This window comes from Anopheles maculipalpis, chromosome 2RL (assembly GCF_943734695.1).
Source record: "Anopheles maculipalpis chromosome 2RL, idAnoMacuDA_375_x, whole genome shotgun sequence".
NCBI classification, from domain to species: domain Eukaryota; kingdom Metazoa; phylum Arthropoda; class Insecta; order Diptera; family Culicidae; genus Anopheles; species Anopheles maculipalpis.
The window spans coordinates 22,089,697-22,108,114 of record NC_064871.1 but is presented as its reverse complement, the minus strand read 5'-3'; the positions used below and the strand labels follow the sequence as shown (position 1 = coordinate 22,108,114).

General features: G+C 44.6%; 8 protein-coding genes across 11 annotated transcripts in view; 3 read left to right on the top strand and 5 right to left on the bottom strand.

Moving 5' to 3' along the window:
* Positions 1–13,433, top strand: part of LOC126558592 (60S acidic ribosomal protein P0) — a 321,090-nt gene extending 307,657 nt beyond the window's left edge. For both annotated transcript variants that reach the window (XM_050214632.1, XM_050214631.1), the window contains exons 2-3: positions 12,024–12,118; positions 12,530–13,433. In XM_050214632.1, the coding sequence (XP_050070589.1) occupies positions 12,065–12,118; positions 12,530–13,423 (948 nt within the window). In that variant the 5' untranslated portion in view covers positions 12,024–12,064 and the 3' untranslated portion in view covers positions 13,424–13,433. The remainder of the gene's footprint in view (positions 1–12,023; positions 12,119–12,529) is intronic.
* The window catches only part of LOC126557604 (protein arginine N-methyltransferase 1), a 724,795-nt gene that overhangs the window by 550,463 nt on the left and 155,914 nt on the right, over positions 1–18,418 (top strand). The window contains exons 1-3 of one of the 3 annotated variants that reach the window (XM_050213441.1): positions 8,029–8,109; positions 8,198–8,979; positions 9,036–9,948. In XM_050213441.1, the coding sequence (XP_050069398.1) occupies positions 8,094–8,109; positions 8,198–8,979; positions 9,036–9,917 (1,680 nt within the window). In that variant the 5' untranslated portion in view covers positions 8,029–8,093 and the 3' untranslated portion in view covers positions 9,918–9,948. Of the gene's footprint in view, positions 1–8,028; positions 8,110–8,197; positions 8,980–9,035; positions 9,951–18,418 lie in introns of those variants that run through there. The other 2 variants (XM_050213440.1, XM_050213442.1) reach the window with 2 other exon arrangements.
* The window catches only part of LOC126558812 (uncharacterized), a 174,066-nt gene that overhangs the window by 139,734 nt on the left and 15,914 nt on the right, over positions 1–18,418 (bottom strand). The gene's annotated exons all lie outside the window — the stretch shown is intronic.
* LOC126565473 (protein RRP5 homolog) lies at positions 493–5,422 on the bottom strand. The gene is made up of 5 exons (XM_050222658.1): positions 5,309–5,422; positions 2,973–5,236; positions 2,310–2,843; positions 928–2,186; positions 493–836 (listed from the first exon to the last, which is right to left on the bottom strand). The coding sequence occupies exons 1-5, from the start codon at positions 5,420–5,422 to the stop codon at positions 493–495; spliced, it is 4,515 nt and encodes a 1,504-aa protein (XP_050078615.1).
* LOC126565462 (transcription factor grauzone-like) lies at positions 5,905–7,453 on the bottom strand. The gene is made up of 2 exons (XM_050222647.1): positions 7,346–7,453; positions 5,905–7,239 (listed from the first exon to the last, which is right to left on the bottom strand). Exons 1-2 carry the CDS (start codon positions 7,451–7,453, stop codon positions 5,905–5,907), a joined length of 1,443 nt encoding a protein of 480 aa, XP_050078604.1.
* LOC126558070 (leucine-rich repeat protein 1-like) lies at positions 13,811–15,130 on the bottom strand. The gene has a single exon (XM_050214009.1). It carries the CDS (start codon positions 15,110–15,112, stop codon positions 13,811–13,813), a length of 1,302 nt encoding a protein of 433 aa, XP_050069966.1. The 5' UTR covers positions 15,113–15,130.
* Positions 15,464–16,404, top strand: LOC126559861 (protein ARV1). Its single transcript, XM_050216034.1, has 3 exons — positions 15,464–15,638; positions 15,706–15,825; positions 15,886–16,404. The coding sequence occupies exons 1-3, from the start codon at positions 15,492–15,494 to the stop codon at positions 16,402–16,404; spliced, it is 786 nt and encodes a 261-aa protein (XP_050071991.1). The 5' UTR covers positions 15,464–15,491.
* Positions 16,432–17,934, bottom strand: LOC126565451 (probable proline--tRNA ligase, mitochondrial). Its single transcript, XM_050222636.1, has 3 exons — positions 17,840–17,934; positions 17,514–17,777; positions 16,432–17,445 (listed from the first exon to the last, which is right to left on the bottom strand). The coding sequence occupies exons 1-3, from the start codon at positions 17,930–17,932 to the stop codon at positions 16,432–16,434; spliced, it is 1,371 nt and encodes a 456-aa protein (XP_050078593.1). The 5' UTR covers positions 17,933–17,934.

The window sequence follows — 18,418 nt, the reverse complement described above, 5'->3', positions numbered from 1 at the left end:
CCTGCTCCCCGTCGGCAAGGATCCACATTGATCGAATAGAGCAGGGTCCTTTACTAGGTTTGCCTTACGGAAAACCATTGGTGCCTTGGCCTTGCGTCTCTTAAAGATCGCCATTCTACTTCCCAAACCTCATTTGTTGCCACTCTCCTCTTGATCGTATCGATGCCCCAGCTTTGGCTTAGGAATATCCCACTCACTGTATGTTCCCTCCCGAGTCCTTCGCAACCGTTCTCGCGAATATTCCGGTTCAGATTAGTTTAAATGTTGTTAACAACTAGTATAGCTAAGGAACAACTCAGCAAACACATTTGAAATATTCTATTTGTAGGATGGTACATTTAAATGCCATTTATTTGAACGTTTGTGAATACATTTAATTGTATGTTATATTCTATTTTAATCCCAATACACGGCTTCATATACACTAAAGCAAAGATAAATGTAAAAACAAATTAATCAAAAATATTCTTTTCATATTGCAGTAGCGACTTATTAGCCCTTAATGCCCGCATTGTTCAACTGAGCCTGAACATAGTCCGCCGCCATCTGCTTCACACGTCGCACACTATCGCGATCGCCATGCTTTTCCTCAAAGTTGACGTACTTGGTGTAAAGCGTCTTCATGTTTTTCAACGGTAAACGCTGCATGATCGCACGCTCCAAGATTTGCCGCGCATTTCCAACCAGATTGTCCTTCACCAGCATGTCAATGTACTGGGACCAGATGTCGGTACGCTTCGGATATGAAGTCAGTATCTGTTCGAACAGCAGGTGCGCCTCGTCCCGATTCTCGTTACGGTTGTGCAGGAAGGCAAACTTTACAATCAATGGAATATCTGCGGAATAGAGGGGTGAAGACAATTTTTACTCAGTATTCAGCGGCGCGGATAATTTTTCTGACTTCCGAACAAAAAAAAGCAAACTTACGATCACGTGTCGGCAAGGATTTCAGGGCCTGGCTTAGTAGCGGCTTCACCTTACTGCCCTGCCCAATGCGATACCATGCGTCCGCTACCAGGTACCACATATCATTCTGTTTGCGAAACTTCTTCAGCAGCAGCTCCAGCAACTCCTGCACCTCGGCATGCTTTTCGCAATCGATCAAAATGTCAATTACGCGCGTATACACCTTAAACGCGTCATTGTACTGTATCGCTTCCTGCAACACCTCCTTGAAGCTATCGACCGTTTCGTAGCGAATTTCTAGATTTAGCAACGCTAGCCAAACGTTCAGACGATCGGTTTCTTCACGGAAATGGATCGCCTTTAGCGCCTTACGAGCGACCGCTCGGGCCTTCTCCAATTCTGCCGATTCCATGTGAAAGGCCATGTAACGTATCCAAAGCATACTGTTGTTCGGTTGTGCCAACACCAGCCGATCGAACTGGTCCGGTGTGTGCGGATCGAACGAAGGGTTGGCCAGCTCTTCCTCTATTTTGCGCAACCGCTTCTCTTCCTGCTTCATCGCCTCGAACCGTTCCTTTGCGGTGGTACGCTTTTTTGGGACTGCTTGCTCGCCATCGCTACTGTCCGACCCGTCGTCATCGCTCGTGTCAGCGGCCGAGCGTTTGTAGACCGGTGTACTATCCCAGAAATTGGTCGCACCTGGCAGTCCTTGGTTGCCGGAGATGTGCTTTCGCTTTTGTGCTCCCCCCTGTTTACCGGACGGTCCGACCAACCCGCTATCATCCATGCCGTCCAGCTGGTGTAGATAAAAATCATTGGCCCCATCCAGCTGGTCGATTACAAAACCTTGCATTTTCTTTTTCTTCAATTTGGTCGTTTTTTCCTTTTTTCCAACCAAAAGAATAGAAGATTTCTTGATGGATTGTTCCTCGGCTTCCGGAGAATTTTTCAGTCCCTTCGCAGTGGAGGATATAACGTTGACCTTCTTTTTCTTTTTAATGGGCGCCATTTTGCCATTTACTTCATTTGTTTCTTCATCTGCTGCTGCTACGGTCGATTGAACTTCCAGTTCTTGGTCAGCAAGCTTACGCTTTAGCTTTCCATTTTTCAGCGGTTTAGATTTGGATTTACCATCTTTATCAGAAACCTTCAAACCTTTGCTCTTCTTAATCTTTTTACTCTTGGTGATGATTTGTTCATCATCGTTGTAGTGCTCGTCACTGCCATTTTCCGATTTTTCGACCTTATGCTTAGTTTCATTTTCCGAATCGTCCGAGTAACTTATGTTTGCATCGTTGTAGAACTTGTCCGGTACTTGCCGGCAACGAACCACTGAGGGAGATTTGGGGGTAGTTTTTGCCGCATCCGGTTTAGCGATCTTTGCGGGGCCTGATTTGCCGAACGAACTATACTTAAGGATCATTTCTTCACGCATAGCTAAACACAACGATCCCAGGGGTTTGATCAACTTAACTTTCGTCGTATTGCCCTGGTTCGTAGTGGTTATAAATTCGTTGTAATGATGCTTTACCGGTACAAGTAACAATTGAACCGGACCCTGCTTAAGACAACAAACTTGTATGAATTTGTTCTCAAACAATACCCAAGCATCTGCAGGTTCCTCCGGGTAAGCTGTCTGTGCGTTATTCACCGCAATTCGCTCAAACAGCGATTGGTCCAAGCAGACGTGCACCAGCATTCGCTCTACATCGACCCACACTACGCGACCGGGCACCTTGCTTCCGACCTTGTACGATGAGGCCGGTTTTTGTGGTAGAATTTTGGTACCAATGCCTTTGGAAGCGTGTTTCAATCCCTTACCGATCGTATGCACTTCTATGGCGATTTTTTCCGAATGTGGAACGATGCTCTCGATCACACACTCAACAGGCTGACCGATGGTGTAGTTGGCAAACGCGAAGTGTCTCTCCCGGTATCTGGTGATGGTGAAAAGGATTTGTGTTATTAAATCTTAAATAAGTTGTTTTAGTAAGAAAGTGTACGCAGCAAGGAGGTGAGATGGAGTGCATTAATTGTTCTTATTCTTATCACTTCTTTATACAAACCTTTCAATCAAATCATCGACATCATTCTTATAAGCGGCCACAAATTCGTGCACGCTATCGATGCCATTTTCGCACACCTTCTCTAGCGATTTGTTCAGTTGCAAGGTGTACCCTTTGTCGGGGGTTAACATAACATTTAGCACACGCATCAGAATGGTAGAACCGTCAGGAATGTAAGCAGGTTGTCCCTGTTTCACTGCTACGACTCGTTGCATGCATTTGGTAAGCAACGGTGTTGCAAAGACTATGCCATCCACCGTAATGCAGCTTCCCTTCAGCAATGCTCCTTTTAGCACGTATTCCGCTTTCATTGGCTTCGTCTTGAAGTACTCCTTCAACCGGAAGCTGTACGTACCGGATTGTATTTTTATAACGGGAATTGTTTGCCCTTCCTGGAGCAGTCTCATGTAGAGTGGATTGTGGGCGCCAAACTCGGAAAAATTGTCGGATGGGATGGTACCGCTTTCGCCATCACTCGTCTGCACATCCACACCCGTGGCGTGCAGGCAGGTAATCGTTGCATCAACGACAACGGGTCGTACCGCCTCGTCAGTGTACGGAAGTACAAGTACGATGTTGTTCCTTGCTTTGTTAAATGTTGCCACGGTGAACTCCAGTACGTTACCTAAACGAAGCTTTGCTAATTTGGCAGGATCATTCTCTGCACTCTGTTTGTACACGATACCAATCATGTTGTTGAAGAATTTTACAAGAAATCTGTCTTGGAGATTTTGACTAACAATACCGTGAAAGCGCTGATCTTTTCGTGTTGCATCCAATTGATCCCAGTCCTGTAGAATGAGAGCTTTATCGCTCAAAAGCAACGAATGGTTCGTAAATTGTACATACATCGAACCTTCTACGTGGCTGACGGCTTTTACTAATGCGCGTTCTCTAAATTTGAGCGGGTTTTGGACATCGTGCAGTTCATGGTCGACTGTGCCTTTTACATGACCAACACTCACAAACGTTCTATTTCCTTTTATGCCAGTTACGAAACAATTGTACGTTTTGCCGATAACGATATCGTCCGCAGTTCGGACCTCAGCATCTATTAGCGTAGGATCGTTATTGACTATGTAAAGATCGATGAGAGGATCGTGATGTACTACGCTTACTTTGTGCGTAGTTCCGATTGGGAAGTTTCCCATTACGACACTCTCGTCCACATTGCCCGAATCGGTGACATTCGACATTACAACTGCGCGTGGCAGTAGTGCCCGGTGCTTATTGCCAAATTGAAGCCAAATTCCCATTCCATCTACAGATTTCACGCAAGCATTCTCGATAGTCGTACCCGGTCCGTTGGCCACATCTACCTTGACCCGATTGTTAGGGTATGGTCGCAGCGAAACAAATACCTGTTTCGTACGTGGCATGACATACAGCAGAGTCGCCGGTATTTTCTTGAACATGGTATACTTGGTCGGCGTACTCGTTACTTTGGTGAGCATAAGTTCATTGACATACGCGGGTACCGTATCTTCAAAAAGCATTCCTCGCAGACCGAACTGTACCGGTTCACCAACGGTGAACGGTAGTCGACAACCGGGTACTACCGTTTCCAGCGAAGCCTCCTCAACATTCAACACCCACGGAGTGTTCGGGTTGAAAGCCTTCAGCACAATAGTCGCACCGAGACTGAGCTGGGTAACCTGTGCGATGGTGCAAACGATATTACGGCCGATGTCGCTTGGATTTTCACCAAGATTTCCATCAGGCAGAAAGGCACGCACGTTCCGTATACCAACATTCATCAGGTATCCGTGATCTTCCTTGGCTACAATTGTTGCCGCCAGCACTAAGCCGGGAACGAGCTGTGCCGGTGCAAAATTGGCATGCAGATCGTTTGGTTTCACCGAAACAATCACACGCTGGCGCGTACCATTGCCTGCCTCCATCACCTTCACGTATATCAGATCTCCGCTGCTGTACATATCTTTTAACTTTGGACTATCGTCGGGTTGTGAGTCGTTGGTCATTTGCTGCAACCGTGCGGAATATTCATTCGAAATATTTGTGATTGGCAGATTTGCCTTTATACGTCCCGGCAGTATCACCTCCATACTCGCTGCCTTGATGTATTTCACACAACCCAAAATGAGCATGCCGGTTAGAATGGTGCTGTTCGTGAGACTGCTAGCATTCAAGGCTTGCTGTACATCACCTTCGTCCATTTCCTTTTCACTCTGCATTACCTGTTGACGCTCTTTGGGCCGAAGACGAGCAGCTTTTTGCTCGCGAAAATTTACCGCACCATATCGCTGCACACAAACAAAAGAACATAGTAAAATGTAAGCTTTGGTGCGGCCAACTCGCGAAAGCCGCGTACATACCTTGAAGGAAGTGACTTGTTTCGCATTATGCTGCTTTCGACCGCGTCCAGAAAAAGCTCCACGACCAGGGATGGTGCTAGAACCTCGCGGGAATGCAGGTTCTACGTTTACCATTTTACCGATTGTTTCTTTTCTATTTTCCACGGGAATTGGTGGGAACAGCACGTTTACGATTGCAGACAACAGAACCGCGTGGTTTGAGCACAACACCGGTTTGACAGTTCAGTGTATCTCTCCCCCCCTCTCCCTCTCTCTCTCTTTCTCTCTCTCTCTCTCTCTCTTTCGACGACTGCTATTAGCGGCAGAATTATCCGATTATTCAAATGAAAGGAATGTCTATGTAACGAACAATCGCCTGGAAGACATTTATTCACAACTTTTTTTTCGTTCATAGAGGCTTTGAGTCTTAGAAACAACATTCGGCTCTTTTATTCATAACGATTTTTCACCTTGCTCGAACAAGAAATATTCCAATTCTCTTCCAATGCTCCAATTTGCAGTTTCAATAAGCTCAAAATAAAAAAAAAAAACCTTTGCAAACGCGTAAGACTTGTGTTTATAAATACTTTACTTTAATCAAAGGAATTACACGCTAGTTAACATTGAATTGTGCCTATGCTAATTTTGTTCAACAGTTTTTGCCTTTTCATCTCTTCCCATTTTTTGAAGTGCTTGTTCTTATAATGCTTATATTTGTTAGCATTCGAATTGAACTTGGTGTCGCAGAATGCGCAGGAGTAGAGCGGAACTTTTGAATGTGTAGCCATGTGTTCACGTAGCACCAGCTTAGTATTCAGCGTTTTCCCGCACAGTTCACACTCAAACAGCTGCTTTTGCTTGTGTGTACGGTTTTTGTGGTTTAGAAGAGCCCTACGGGTAATGCTCTTATGATCGCATTGATCGCACGGGAATGAACCACTTTGGTCGTGTATAAGCCTGATGTGTTTCTTCAGATTTTGTTTACAATCGAACCACTTTTCGCACCATTCACACTGCTGCCAGATAACTAGCTGGGGCTGGTGGTCTAGCTTAATGTGGCGCTCCATGGCTGGTTTCGTACGGAACACTTTACCGCATGTGTCGCAGATCTGATTCGCGTCGCTACTGTGTACCTGGGCAATGTGCACCTTTAGTGAATTCTGATTGGAAAGTATCTTTTGGCAGACTGGGCACTGCTGCTTTACGTGCCGCTGCATGTGGGCCCGTAGCAGATGCTCTTTTGAGTAGGACATATGACATTCGGTGCATTTAAACGGTCTATCCTCTGCCGGACTGTGGCTTTCTGTCATATGCTGCTGAAGATATCGCTTGGTTTTGTAGCTTTTCTGGCAAATTTCGCACCGGATTGAGCCCAAATGTGCTCCAATGTGGTCAACTAGGCAAGAGCGAATGAAGTACTGTTTCTCACAGCACCGTACATAACCGTCTGTTTGATGTTTCTCACGGTAATGGTGTAGAACTGATTCAAAGCTTTTCAGCGATGCAGAACAGATCTCACATTGAAGCTTGAAAAAGTCCTGTATGATCTTTTCGTTTTCAAGCCGTGTTGTACGAAACTTTTTAGCTTGCTCTTTCTTGTTGCCGTATTGCTCTTCCTCGTGCAGAGAGGCATCTTCCTTACCACTGTTTACTTGTGACGAACTTGCTCCATCGTCCGAAAGGGTCGAATCGATACTTTGATCGTACTGAATGGATATTTTCTCTATCACCATTACCTCTTGTTTAATTTCCTTCTCTTCCTGCGGTAGCAAATCATCAACGTACTGGGTATCGTAAATTATTTCTTCGTCAGACTGTGAAAGGACATCCTTTAGTTCGCCCATCAATTGTTGCTGGTTTGCCAAAATCTGTTGGCAGAAGGAATGTATGTACGACACTTCGTTCCGGCATTCCTTACACACATATTTAGGCAGTTGATCGTCGTACACAATCTTCAGCATTGGGTGAAAAAAGAAAGTTCGAATTTAGCGCAGGCATCACTAGTTGATGCCTTTCCATTTCTACATACACGAACCACCTTGAACCATTTCTACTTACGACATTACAAAAGACGTCTTCCAATTCTTTCTCCAACTGCGCACTCTTTATCGATACTCCAGAACCTTTAGGGAAAGTTTGCAGGCAAAGGCGACATTTTTCACCCATTTTCAAATTATCCCCGAAATCCACGAATCCTGCGGTGATTATCCCCGAAATGTTTGCAACATCAACAAACCTGCATTGTTGTTATTGTACTTCTGTCAAAGGCTCATTGTTTGTCGATCCACTACGCACTTTGACAGTTATTTAAAAAAGAAAGGATATTTTTTTCGGCTAGTAGAGTCTTTTCCAGGATTCTGCAAAAAACTGAGATGGAAAAAAAACTTCAATAAATTGTTTGTTCTAACAATTAACAAACAAATCTAACAAACAATAAAAACCTCAAACCAATAGTAAAATGTGATTTTTCTTCATCTTTCTCTCTTTTTTCTCACCACGCTTGTCATAACTGTCAAACTCCGCCGTACGCAGTTGCAACAACAACAAAAGCATGTGCGCAGTGCGGTGATTCCGTTTAGGCCCCTCCGTTCGATACGCTCGGAATCTCGATTTAAGTGTCCTTTTTGCCGTTTTCCTTCTCCTTCCACAACAATCTGCTGGTTCGAATATCGGACCCTTGTAGATAAATTGTTTGTAACATTTGGTGTACCTTCGGTGTATGTGTTAGTTTCTCTTGATTTTTTTTCTCACACCAGTTCCTCTGCACTAGTTGCTTCTGCATAAGTTAGGTTTAAATTGATTGAAAATGAGTGAAGAGGAAGGTAAGGTGTCCTTAATTACAGCAAAGTGTAGGAACCACATTACAATTACTTCAGTAAGTTTACTATCGTTGTACATATCCTTTCACAGATTGCCCTCCACTGTGCGACATGGACACCACGGTAGATGACTCTAACGGCGAGGATGATGAATGGGAGGTCGCCGAGGAGCAGAACGATCCGGTGAAATGTTTGTTCTGTGAAAGCATTTCCCCCACAATGACGGTAGCCATACGCCACGCGAAACAGCAGCACGATTTTGATCTTGCCGGAGTTCGTCGAAGGTTCCACCTAGACGAGTATTCGTACATAAAAATGATCAACTATATTAGGCGCGAGAACCCGGGCCCGGAACAGTTCAAAACGGCAACCGGCAGCAGTTTCCCATGGGCGGACGATAAATATCTCAAACCGGTGGAGAACGAAACGTGGCTAATGTTCGACTTGGACGAGCTGGACGAAATTATGCTCAACAATGGTACCGGTGGTGGTAATGGTGGTGTGTCGGTAGAGAAGGAAAATGGCAACGACATCGGGGATACGATGACGCTTACCACCGACCAGTACCGCAAATTACAGGGAATAATAAACGATCTAACTGCACAGCTTCGTGAGAAGGAAAATCTTCTACAGCACGCCGCCAGTAGTATAGAGAAGATGAAGGAAAGCTTTCGCAATGTGCTGGCCGAACAGCAGCAACCGAGCGCCGGCGAGAATGGTAAAGCGGAGGTCGACGACGGTGCTGGGGGCGATAAAAAGTTGGAACAGATCAAGCGAAAGCTGGAACACTGTGTTAGCAGCGTGTCGGTGGATGACGACCAGAGCTATTTCAATACGTACTCTCACTTCGGAATTCATCATGACATGTTGAGTGTATGTTGATAATCCTGTATTCTCAAAAAGAATCACTAATTTCATCACTTTTGCAGGATGAAGTTCGCACATCAAGCTACCGGGATGCGATCCTGCGAAATGCTGACATAATGAAGGATAAAACCGTGCTCGATCTGGGTTGCGGCACGGCCATCCTTTCAATGTTTGCCTCGAAAGCTGGAGCGAAGGAGGTAATTTCTGTCGATCAGTCCGATATCATTTACCAGGCGATGGACATTGTGCGCAAGAACAACATCGACAACATCCGGTTCGTGAAGGGACGGCTGGAAGATACGGAGCTACCGGTCGAGAAGGTCGATATCATCGTGTCAGAGTGGATGGGCTACTTTTTGCTGTTCGAGGGTATGATGGACAGTGTCATCTATGCCCGCAAACAGTACCTCCGCGAGGGGGGATTGATTTTGCCCAACCGGTGCAACATTAGCATAGCCGGGTACGGTGATCTTGAGCGGCACAATGAATTTATTGGCTTCTGGAAAAATGTGTACGGTTTCGATATGTCGTGCATGAAGAAGGAAGTCCTGCGAGAAGCGACGGTAGAAGTTTGCAAACCGGAGCACATTATTACGAACGCGAACATTATTGCCAACTTTGACCTGATGGAGGTGGACGTCGACTGTCCTAACTTTAGCTACGCGTTTGATCTAAAGGTAAAGAAGGACACACAGCTAACCGCATTGATAGGATATTTTGACACATTTTTTGAGCTACCGGAACACATCGAATTCTCCACCTCGCCGTACTCTCGACCGACACACTGGAAACAGACAATCTTTTACCTGGAAGAACCGGTCCCGGTGAAGGAAGGGCAAACGATTACCGGTAAATTTGTTTGTCGGCGTGATCCGAAGGACGTGCGCTCGTTATTTATTAATATTGAGGTGTTGGACATGGTTCTGAAGTATACACTTAACTAGCAGGTAGGAATACTGATACTGATCAGTTAAGGTAGCAACAGGCGCGACACGAGCTATACACGAAAGCGAAAGAGGAAAAATTGAATAAAATGCAATCGGAATCACTCCAATCCAAAAAGCACGATAGCCCAAATTACAGGTGCGACAAGTGAACGGATAAAGAAATGAAAGCTTTAAATTTTCGATCATATATAAATTATAGATTCACACAAATACAGACGGACAGGAACCGTACCCGTACGCATTTATCTGCTAGTATTTCTAACCAAACGAAATGGTTTGATGTCGTTTTATTGAATGCCAATGTTGCAGCATTGAGCTCGATAATGGAGAAAACAGAAACAGGAACTCATAGATTTCATTCAAATTTAGAAGGAAAAAATCAACACTTACAATGGTTGTGAAGTGGACAACGGAAACTACTACCATATACTGAAAAAAAAAACTACAACTATCAGCAAAAAAAGCACTTCGTGTTAGGGGTGACAGGATTACATTTTTTTCTTATTTTAAAAACACAATTGCGTACACTTTACCGAAGCGAAATGTGTGTACCAATCAGAACCCACTTACGACCAACAGGCGCGCACATTGCGTAAGAGTAATATATCATTTATCTGTACACTACTCCTACTGTGAACCAATGGTACCGGTTCCCTATATCCGATTCCAACCGAATGACAATCCCTAGTATGTTAAACGATCGTTTTAATGATCTTGAGACTATCGTAGCGAAAACCTGAAAACACAGTAAGCGCATGCCGATGGGCCAAACTACTATCGAAATCCTTCACAGGACAGGATATAAGTAAACTGCACAATATAATAACGCACCGAAGCCCGGTGAACGATGCGAACAATAGAGCTTTAATTTTAAACTACACTATCAAATAGAACGAGGTAGTTTGAAAATGTTGCATTTAAAAGAGTAGCCGCCATTTGACTGGTTCACATTGATCCGCCGCTGCCAAAGCAATTCGTGAGAGGAGAGGTTTGAAGATCGTGAAAGCTTGAAAACATGCTTTAAAAGGATTGCAGTACATTTCTCTTGCATAGGTTATATGAAGCTGAAAAAGGAAAAAAAGCATAATAAACGTTTTTGAATCGCTGTTTCACAATTTAAAACCTGTAATCGTACTCGTTGAATACTGCAAATAAGTACACTAATCTAACCTAGGTATGAGTAACTTTTAAACATCGATTCTATCATTCCCGTGTTTGCAGATTACTAATTACTACTCTCGCTTGATGCGTACTCATATGAAATATCTTAAACGAAATTTGGAACCCGTTAAGGAAACCTTGCTTTAGCGTGATTTTATAAAGCGAGGTTTGTTTTTGCTAGATGTAGTAATGTGTTCGTTGTTTACTACATACGTTGGCCTACGTTGAACATCGAAACTTTACCGTTGCTTCTTATCGTCGATCGTATGTTAGTAAGTTTAAAGTTAGACTGTTTACAAATTGTGCTTGATGATAAAAAAGTTATTAGAGCCAGGATTTAATAAAATTTCAAACATACATCACACGATTCGTTTTTGTTTGCGTTCGTTCGGTGCATGAAGCCATGAGCTTCAATCGCAATAATAGAAAAAAAACTTAATTATTTATAAAACTTTGATCAAGAATAATTATTTAAATTTTTTTGAGTAAATGTGTTCAATTAGTCCGTAATATGTTCGCAAACTACACCGATTTTGAATATCATTTGCAGGAAAACATTATTGCTATAAAACTAGCAGTACAACGGGTTTTTATTCCATAATCCATAATTTTTAAATGAAGTGATCCGCTCCGGAGCAGCACGTTCTTTCTTCGGGTTTGCTTTAGGCTCGAAACGTCCATTTCGTCCGCAGACGCTAATCTGTCTACAGCTTGCGCTTTGGTAAGGAGACGTTTTTCCACATTTTTGCCCTGTTTTTCGATCGGATTTTCCATTAATTGTGTTCCATCTGTTGGTGCCTTGAATGTGGCTTTGCTTGACTTTGAATATCGCTCAAATGTGCCTTAAAATACGCCACGAAACGCTGCTAAAGTTCACCCACACACGCACCTCTTCCACGTGGTAATTTGGCTTGACTAATCATGTAACTTTTGTCTTTTTCAGTTCTTAAATTTCTTTACGAAGTCCCTATTATCACATCAAGATGGGTAGGGAGGACAAAGCAACCTGGAAATCCAACTACTTCCTGAAGGTCGTGGTATGTATTGCGAAAATAGTTGACAGAGCATATCCGCTTCATGTTGGGGTTATGTTTTGTAAATGGTGGGCCCTGGGTTGTGGATGGGAATTTGGTGGCTCTGTGATGAATTAACCTCGTAAGATGCGTGCATGCAGCTCTTTGCTTGAACAAAGCAGAACCCAGGGCAGTGTGCGCAAAGTGCTTCGATGAACTACGACTGATGAGCCGATTCCATGCAAACTACCGAACCAATCTTTTTCATAACATAACCTCACAATTAAGTTGGACACTTTTTCTTGGCTTAACGACCTTCTAAGGTCTCGCCGGTCATCTGAGGGCTTACTAGACTGCCGATACCACATAGTTGGATCGCCCCGAGTAAGACACACAGTGTGGATTAATGACGTGCCTTTCGATTGTGTTCCGCAGCAACTGCTCGACGAATACCCGAGATGTTTCATCGTCGGCGCTGACAATGTCGGTTCCCGTCAGATGCAAACCATCCGTATGTCGCTCCGCGGATCGGCCATCGTGCTGATGGGCAAGAACACCATGATGCGCAAAGCCATCCGCGGACATCTGGAGAACAACCAGAGCCTGGAGAAGCTGCTCAACCACATCAAGGGCAACGTTGGCTTCGTGTTCACGAAGGGCGATCTGGCCGAGGTACGCGACAAGCTGACCGCAAGCAAGGTGCGTGCACCGGCCCGTGCCGGAGCTATCGCTCCGCTGGAGGTCATTATCCCGGCCCAGAACACTGGTCTCGGTCCGGAAAAGACCTCCTTCTTCCAGGCCCTTTCTATCCCGACCAAGATTTCGAAGGGTACGATTGAAATCATCAACGATGTGCCCATCCTGAAGCCGGGCGACAAGGTCGGCGCTTCGGAAGCCACGCTGCTCAACATGCTGAACATCTCGCCGTTCTCGTACGGTCTGCAGATCCAGCAGGTGTACGATTCCGGTTCGATCTTCTCGCCGGAAATCCTCGACATCAAGCCGGAGGATCTGCGCGCCAAGTTCCAGGCCGGAGTTGCCAATCTGGCTGCCGTTTCGCTCCAGATCGGATACCCGACGCTGGCTTCGGTTCCGCACAGCATTGCAAACGGTTTCCGCAACCTGTTGGCCATTGCTGCCGTCACCGAGGTTGAGTTCAAGGAGGCCGAAACGGTCAAGGAGTTCATCAAGGATCCGAGCAAGTTTGCCACTGCTTCGACTGCAGCTGCCCCGGCTGCTGCCGCAGCTGCTCCGGCAGCAAAGGCCGAGGAGAAGAAGGAAGAATCCGAATCCGAGGATGAAGATATGGGCTTCGGTCTGTTCGATTAACTTCGGTCAAACGCGGTTCGAACACATCATCTCCATTTACCGGTGACGACGTCACTGTTGTTTACTGGTATATGAAAGCTCTAGTGTCGGTTGTTCCCATTTGGTGGTTTCTGTGAGCTATATCTACTTTGGCACGGCGACGTCGAAATTGCGGCGTATACTCGTCAAGGCTGGGGACGGCCCAATGGCGACACGTTCGCTTCCCTGTTACGTACCAAAATACGTATTTTTCTGTGAAACCTACTGAAGCAAACAATAAAAAAAACTTATAAAAAGATACCGTTCGGTTACAAAAAAAAACATTTGGGATAGAAATGTTTGTGAAGAAAGTCAGCATTTTAAAAAAGAAACAATAATTTATTAAACTTAAACTAACAGTGACATTTTTTAGCACAGCTTCCGTGAGCACTTTTCGCTGCAATACACACAATCTGCAATTAGCTGTTGGTTGGCGTTAAGCACCAGGTAGGAACATTTAATCATGATCACTTTCGTACGAAGGAACACTTTCGATTCAAAGCACGGTTGGCCGCAACTGCACAACGGAGCACGCCGCAGTACCTCTAGCACAGTGAACGGAATCCGACCGGGAAACGTGTAGGGAATCTTCTTACGTATAACCGTCCGTGCAGCCAGCTCAAACAAGCTCGACGTTTGTCGATATTGCGTATCCGATGAAGTCAGCCGCAAATCCGGTACCGTGGCCACATTACAGAACAGCTCATTTTCGGACAGATCTAATCGATCTAATTTAATTCTAGCTAGCGTTTCCGGTACAGCATCGATTTGGTTTCGGGCAAGTGATAATACCCGCAACCGGCTCATCGTCCAAAGTGCAAACGGTAGCTTACGGATATGATTATTCTCCGCTGCAAGTGTAACTAGTTCACGCGCGTAAATCACATTGATCGGAAGGCAGGGTAGCGCGTTGTTGGAAATGTTGAGCTGTTGCAGGGACGATTGTATGTTTGGTTCGAGTAACCAATCCCAAACTGCCTCGGTCAGACTGTTGCCCGATAAATCCAGATCGCACAGACGCATCTGACCGAGCGCACGTGGCAAACTGCGGATGCAGTTGTTCGACAGATTTAAGCTTCGCAGCTTCTGCAGCATCAATATTTGTGAATCGAAGCGCGATAGCTTTATGTCGGAGATCTGCAACGATACGAGCAGGCAGGAAAATCCTTTCGCTGGGTAGTCCTTTCGATTCGTTACGACACATTTGGTCGACAGGACGCTGGGTGAATCTAGAATGGATGATTTCTTCTTGCCCACAGTAAGACACGGTAAACGAAGTGAGGCGGACGGTGAAAAGGGATTCGTAGTGGATTGTGTGTGCGATGGTTGTTCCGTTGTTTGTACACCGCTTCCGCCAGTAAGCACCAGTTTCACCACCTTCAGAAATGCGGTCAGCTGTACTTTATCACTCTTAATCTGTACATCGTGTTCGGGCACAACGAACGAAATGGTAGCCTTTCCCTCTTCCAGAAAGCGAGTGAATATTTTGCTGATGTTCTTCAGTACGTTGTACTGGGTGCCGGATTTGTTGCTGGTGGTAATGAGCATTATTTTTGTACCGTCCGACTTTCGTTCCGATCCTTTACCGATGGCAAGGATCGTTTTCTGGAATGCTCGTTTTCCTCCAGTTACATTACGGTTAATGGTGCAGGTTTCACAAATTAGTTTCATCGTGGACAATCACAAGAACACACAGCGTTTAATTATCGGTTATATATTTCTTCGCGTACACCCAGCCTTGTTTACTTTCATGCTTGCCTTTATTCGCGCCAATACCGCAATAACGACTGGCAGCTGATCTAGGCCCAATTGACAAAATTGCCTTAATAACCACTATTCAGGCCTATTTGCAATACAAATTTGCCTTAATAATGTCTATTTTATTAACAAGCATTTTGTCAATAGGGTACATTTTCCTGTATGTAAACAAACAGCCAGACTGCATTCGTTTGCTTTTTCTTATTAGGAGGAAGAGCTTTGTGAACAATCGGAAGATGAAATTTCAGCTCCAATATTAAAAGCAGGCGCTTTGAGAAACACCGGAACGAAAATGAAGCTATCACTCCCGTTGCAAGGATATTTTGATCTACTGAAACATCAACCTGGCGAGAAAAAGTTCGTGTGCATCAACTGCGGCCGTCCCGTTTCCGGATTGTATCGCCAGATCAGTACAACAGTGTTGAAAATAATTGACTGTGTATGTATATGCAAGATGCGCTAAAGATCTGACTCGAGAATGCATTAAACTGATCGTTTTCTTGTAGGAAAAATGTAAAAAGCCAGCGGACAAGTACATCGAGTTTGAGGTGCTTATCATACTGATAGATTTGATACTGCTGTCCAAACCTGCCTATCGACACATTCTATATAATTCCGATTGTAGGGTAAGTGCATTTTTCAACCGAAAAACTACAGCACTTCATTACGTCTCGATACTGTTCTAGAATCTGTGGAAAATCGGCACCATTCTCATACTGCTCGAAGCGTACTGCTTCTGGACGGATGCATTCCGAGGCATAACGAGCATCAGCTATCGTTCACACGTGAACGATCCCTTCCTGTCCGAGAAAGGATTTTATCTGTCGACCGTCCATTTTGTGGCTGGATTTTTGCTGTTGTACGGGTTTATTTATTTGTTTACACGCGCCATGCATCGGTCCGTTCCGCAGATTACGGGAAATGGCAAGACTTACCCGCACATGCTACTGCACGGAGTTATTCTAGCTAGTATAGGGAAGTTTCTATTTATTCCGATCATTATCTGGAAGGAAAATGCTACCGAAACCGGTATGGCGATCCATATTGTGCTGGTACTGATGTACTTTGTGATATCGCTCGTACAAATACACTCGGTCGTAAGTGATTGTGCCAGATCACGGTCCTGTTTGATCGTAATGTTAGCGTTCATAGTAAAGGCATATTTTCTGACACGGGTTAGCGGATTGCTACAGGAATTTGTTTAATAAACTCAAAATTCTTTACCTTATATTTCACAGTTCTTGGGCAACTTTGGTGCCTTGCGAGAGTTGCTGTTGTTCTGTAGGAGATAGGATAGTGCCTATAGTGGTCAAAGTATCATTGTACGATAGATTTAATTCATTGTCCATTGTTAAGTCATGCAGCTCAAAAATTCCTTCACTGATGACTTTCGAGCCCACTATCACGACGACGGGATAACCCATTTTACGAGCATCCAGCAACCGCTTGCCAATGGTAAACTGGGACCGATCGTCTACAATCACTTCCCCTGCACAGTTGTTCAGCTTTTGCAAATCGTTGTACAGCTTGTCAACCAACGGCGATGCTTCCGGCTCTTGCTTACTGCCTGCCTTTGGTGTAATGATACAAACACGGTATGGTGCCAAGACAATCGGCCATCGGATTTCTTTTTCGGTTGAAAGCACCTCTATCGAGGCGGCTATTAATCGTGTCACACCGATACCGTAACATCCCATTTGCAGGGGGGAAGGTTTCCCATTTGGCTTCAGACATGTCGCACCGAGTGCCTTCGTGTATCGATCCTCGAGGATGAAAGCATGCCCCACCTCAATGCCTGCTTGCCGTTCGAGAGCTTCCTCTTTGCCGGTACAATTTTTACACCGCTCCCTTATTGTGCCGAACAGTTCGGCGTTAGAATGCATACCACAACGGGTGCAGTGGATTAACTGATCTTCACCCAATTCGCTAGGGAAATGATACTCGTGCGAAACCGATCCACCCATCGTACCACAGTCTCCCGCTACCTTTACGAATGGGATTCCTATCTCGGTAAACAGTTTATCGTACGCTTGATTTACCTCTTCGTACGTTTCCTGACAATGGGCACGATCAACGTCGAACGTGTAGAGATCCTTCATGAGGAACTCTTTCGCACGCATCAACCCAAACCGGGGTTTCATTTCGTCCCGGAACTTGGTCGATATTTGGTACAGCCGGAGTGGAAACTGCCGATAGGTAACCGGTGCAATGGCTGCTATCAGCGAGGTAATTGATTCTTCATGTGTCTAAAAAAGTGAAAAAATAGTACCATTTCACTCTGTATGCGAAATGTTACACAATTGTTTTTTCTTACCGGTCCCAATATTTGCACCTTTCCGTGTCGATCGGTAGTTTGCAGCAGTTCGGTCGGCGTTCCACCATTGCTCGAACCTAGCCGGCCACTTCTCTTCCACAGTTCTGCCGATGTAAGTAGTGGAAGTGTTAACTTCTGTGCTCCGATCGCTTCCATGTGTCGGTCTATTAGATTGATTGCTTTCTGTAGGGAGCGCTGTAGAAGTGGCAGTAGATGGAACGTTCCATTCCCTGCCTGTCTGATAAGCCCTTGCTCGAGCATAAGCTGTAAAAAATAATATATTTCCAGTAAGCCAATATGCCACCAAGCTGTTTAGTGTAATTTACCCTTTGACTTTTGGATGTAATCTCTTGCGATTTGATGGTAGCATTTTTGGGTATTATTAGGGCTGGTTGAAATAGTTTTGATATTCGTTGCATCGCTTTTTTATGTTCTTTAGCACATAAAATGTTGTTGTGATTGACTGCTGCTATACACCAAACGCATGAGCACAATAACGTAAACAAATACAAACCCGTCCAATACGTCACGGAGTGAATCACATGTCAAAAATATTTTCGGAGCTAGATAACAAGTTCCGTGGGAAAATCATAATTTTTGACGAACTTTCGTTGTATGAAGGGAAACGAATCACTAAAACCAACATCTAATTCACAGTTTCTTTCACATTATAGCAGGGAAATTTGGGATTTAGGTTATTTTATTCACATAATACATCTTCTAGGGCACACCGTAATAGAAAAGAACAAAACAAAACAGGACTGTACATCTTCATGACTTCCAGAGGATAGCAAAAAACACAAAAGGGAGCTAGCAGCGAGTTACTTTTTTTTAAATGGACTGTACTTAATCTTGCAGTCGGAAAAAAATCCTTCAGCTGAAGGACACACAAAGACAATTTACTT